Raw genomic sequence first — 4299 nt, 5'->3', positions numbered from 1 at the left:
GGACACAAGGACAAAGGGGATGTGGCTAGGGTTTCGTGACTCCGTCTGGCTTATTCACGTTTCACAACTAAACCAAGTAGCCGAAGGAAAGAAAAAAGAATGAAGCGGAAGCAGAGTGAACTTACAGATGAGGAACCCTCGTCGGCCTGGATCTCCTGCAGTGTCTGGACACTAGGTTCCGCAGTAGTCTCCTCCTGACCAGCCATGGCGGAGAGGGTCAGGATAGAGAGCAGCAAGAGGAATGAATGGCCTGGCGGCGGGCAGAGGATGGAAGAGTGTGTGGCTAGGGTTTTGAAACTCCGTCCGTCCGCCATAAATAGCCGGAGCCTGGCCTCGGGCGACGAGCCAGAGCAACGTCACCGGATGAGACGTCTGTCGGACCCTTGAGTTTCCGTGGCGGCGCCACGTGGAGTTCACACCCGAGTAGGTGGAGACGCCCGTCGAAACGTTGTGTTTCCGCAATCAACGCACGAACGTGGCTCCGCGTAAAACACAAGCATGCCTCCCTCGACATCCCGACCATGCCTGTGCTGGTAATATAGTCAACGGATGCATTTGGAACACAAAGAGACACGAAGGTGACTCTGGATAATTACATGACATGCATTTGTGGGCTTGACAACCGTGCCTGTGACCTGAAACACTGACACGCGTAAAGGACAGTGACGCTACTAAACATATAAAGTTTCCTTCGTGCATTTGTGGGCTTGACAACCGTGCGTGTGACCTGAAACACTGACACACAGAAAGTCGTCTTCATGGATTTGAGTTAAAATAATACAACGAAAACAATTCTAACAAGGACAGTCGCCCGAATCTATTAGGTTTCCGTAATAAACGCACAAACGTGACTCCGAGTAAGAACAAACTATGCCTCCGAGGGCTTGACGTGCATGCCTCTCCTTTTGACCGAGCCCACCGACTCATTCGGAATACAATCAGAAAACCTTTGTGTGTGACTCTATATAATAGCACGCCATGTCTTTGAGGGCTGTATGCCCATGCTTGTGACCCTTGACACTGAAACACAGGCAGCCACGAACGTCGACGCCTTTATCAAGAAAGAAGCGTGACACAATTCAGTACGGAACCGTGTCTGTATGGACTGCACGTCTGTGCTCTTAAATACAAGGAAATGAGCTTTTAAAAACAACGTCTCTCTTCTAGGCCAATCCGTGCCTCGCAGAGTAAACGTCCGTGGCTGTGCGTAAGGCAAAGGTTCATCTCCGTGGGCTAAATGGCCGTGCATCTTCGTCTGATAGAGTCACAGGCTAGCGTGACTCTATGTAATACCACCGACCATGCCTTTGAGCGCTTCATGCCCGTGCCTGTGACCCGAAACACTGAATCAAGGATGAGGCGGCTGCCGCGGGTTTCCACTATAAACGCACGAACATGACCCCACGTAAAACGCAAGCATGCCTGTCTGGGCCGCCATACCGTGCCTCTCCTGGTGATAGAGTCAACGGAATCATTTTGAACGGATCCCTCCACTCTTCTCCCCTTCCCTCCCGTCCCCAGTTATGTTTCGACGGGCGTCTCCACCTACTCGGGTGTGAACGCCATGTGGCGCCGCTCTGGAAACCCGAGGGTCCGACGGGCGTCCCCTCGGGCGACGCCGCTCTGGCTCATCGCCCGAGGCCAGGCTCCGGCTATTTAAGGCGAACGGACGGCGTTTCGAAACCCTAGACACATCCTTTTCCTTGGTCTTTTCAGATCCACGCCACATATAGCGGCGCTCGTAGGTAGCGCGATCCCAGCAACGGAGACGGAGATGGAGATCCACTCCGGTGCGCCATGCACCGTACCAAGAGGGCGAAGCTCGCGCCATCGGCGACGCCGTCCTCTGGTGGCTTGGCGGTAGCCGTTGGAAGTGGCGAGGAACGCATCAGCGACCTCCCGGACGCCATCCTCGGTTAGGTCATCTCCCGTCTCTCCACTAGGGAGGGCATCCGCACTCGGATTCTCGCACGTCGTTGGCGTCCTGTTTGGCCGACCGCTCCTCTGAATCTTGACTGCCGTGAGATCCCTGTCGCTCGTCTTTTAACGCCCTAGAAACAGTTCATGTCGAGATCATTAGTAGGGTCTCTGCCTACAGCGAGGAGCTTGCTCGTATACGATACATCGGAACTTGGCATTAGGGAAAAATAGTTCCTGGTGATGGTTCTTGCCTTCTAGAGTCCATCCTCTCCAGCCATGTGGGTGCAGTTCTCCGCCTTTGTATACCAGCGTGCTACCTCCAATGCAGACCCTCTACTGTACACGCCTGGCTTGAGTCCCCCAGATTGAACAATCTCCAGGTGCTTGAGTTTTACTACCTATTTCCACGATTTGTGAAAGAAACTGTCAAACTATCGCACACGTGCTCTTCATCTACGCCCTCACTACCGAAGTCCGTCTTTCGGTTTTCCTATTCTCTGCGCACTATGAGCTTCGCGTGTTGCCAGATACCAGACCATTATGTAGAGGTACTTGAACTACCACTGGTCAAGAGACTTTCGCTTGTTGAGGTTGATATATCAGACTTCTCGTTGCAAACCTTGATCAACTCTAGTTGCCCTGCACTCGAGTGCCTGCTGCTTGTTTGCAATAGAGAAAGGCATCAGATCACAATAAATTCCCCTAACCTTGTAAGCATCGGCATCCGTGGTGAGATAGGAAAATTCATCATCGAGGATGCCCCCTCACTTCAAAGGTTGATCCATGATCTCCGGAGCAATAACATGGAGGTATTCATCGTCTCTGCACCCAAACTGGAGACATTGGGCAAATTCAGGATCTCGCTTGACTCCACAGGTCTTATTGTACTGACATTTCACAATAATTCCAGCTGCATTTCCTTGAGAAAGTAGTTTCATGTCATCCAACCTTTTGTTCTAATAATTTTATGTTTTATTTTCTATGTTATGTGAAGGGTTTGGCGACGGCCAGCCTATCTACAATGCGGCAATCTGTCAAAACCTTGTTTTTGGCCATGACTTATCAAGTGGACCTGGTCATTCACTTGCTTAAGTGCCTTCCAAATCTGGAGAACTTGTTTGTTCAGGTGATGATTTTCACGCCCAATGAAAAGGTCAGACCGTGCATAGTGGAGCACTCCTTGCATCTCAAAAAGCTTATCTCACATTTTGTTTGCAATGGATACACCCTATGTCTAGGCATGATTTTTTATTATTATACATACATCCGTATCTAGGGAAATGTTCGACGAACTGATTGGGACAGGGGTCATGGAATTTATCGTTCATTTTGTCCTTCCATAGATCTTGATTATCTTTCAACCTTTATGTGTTTTCAGGGAGGAAACGTTCCTGATGGTGCAAGAAATTTTTGGCGTCGCAAGCACCGTGCATTTCTCAAAGAACACGTCATTCATTTAAAGACAGTAACGCTGGAAGATTATGAAAAAAGCGGGAAGAACACTGAGTTTGTGAGGTTCTTTATTCTGAATGCAACGAAGCTAGAGAGCATGAGGATTAAGTTTCGCTTTCCCTCAGACTTCATGCAAGAATTTTACGAATAGCAACAGAAGTTGTTCCTGTGGGAGAATAAAGTTTCCAAACGCGCCCATCTCAAGTTATCAGCATGCTGCAATCATCTGTGCTTGGATTTGAAACACAGGCGTGTTGAATGCCTGGATTTGTCAGATCCGTTCACTTGTGCCTGCTGGACACAGGGCTGTAGTTAGTTCCTCAAGCTAGTACAGTTAGATGTTGTTGCGCCAATCTGATTCTGTGTTATGTCTAAACGTGGCTGAAGCCTTTTGCACCGTTTTGTAAGCTTGTTATAACAATGCTTTTGTGCTATGCCCGCTGTTCTGAAAATTTGATAGTTTTATGTCACTATCGTGATGCAACAAAAACATTCGTGTGCGATCGTCGACCAGGGAACAAAAACATTTGGAAGAGAAGAGGCACCGCCTTGCCTGTTCTGCAAGGAACGTGCATCTAGTGCATGTAAACCAGTGCGTCTGCAGTGACCAAATGGCACTACCTCCTTTCGTGGCAGACTGTATGTGCACATGGCCGTGGCTCTGCTTAATCTCAAACCGTGCTCCCAACGACCTCAGACTGTACGTGCCTTTTGTGTAAACGCATGTCCGTGAACGAGTTTATGTCTGAGTACAAACAATCGAGTCGGCACTGGCGTGCGTCGGCTTCAGGATTATGCGCGACTCCGTAGATTGTAGATTTTATGTGTGTCAGTGCTAGTGCGGCGCTCCTGTCTGACATAGGACCGTGCCTTTGACAAGTTAGTGCCACGTCACCAGAGGCATGGTTCCCCATGCCTGCCAAAGCG

The 4299-nt window shown here is 49.5% G+C and overlaps 1 protein-coding gene across 1 annotated transcript; it reads left to right on the top strand.

Moving 5' to 3' along the window:
* Window positions 1-204: 204 nt before the first annotated feature.
* LOC141040684 (uncharacterized) lies at window positions 205-3523 on the top strand. Its single transcript, XM_073506800.1, has 5 exons — window positions 205-275; window positions 1032-1098; window positions 2448-2804; window positions 2915-3073; window positions 3299-3523. The coding sequence occupies exons 1-5, from the start codon at window positions 205-207 to the stop codon at window positions 3521-3523; spliced, it is 879 nt and encodes a 292-aa protein (XP_073362901.1).
* The last annotated feature ends 776 nt before the right edge of the window (window positions 3524-4299 follow it).

This window comes from Aegilops tauschii, chromosome 2 (genome assembly GCF_002575655.3).
Source record: "Aegilops tauschii subsp. strangulata cultivar AL8/78 chromosome 2, Aet v6.0, whole genome shotgun sequence".
Classification (NCBI taxonomy): Eukaryota; Viridiplantae; Streptophyta; class Magnoliopsida; order Poales; family Poaceae; genus Aegilops; species Aegilops tauschii.
The sequence above is the reverse complement of the archived record's forward strand: the minus strand, read 5'-3'. Positions and strand labels throughout refer to the sequence as shown.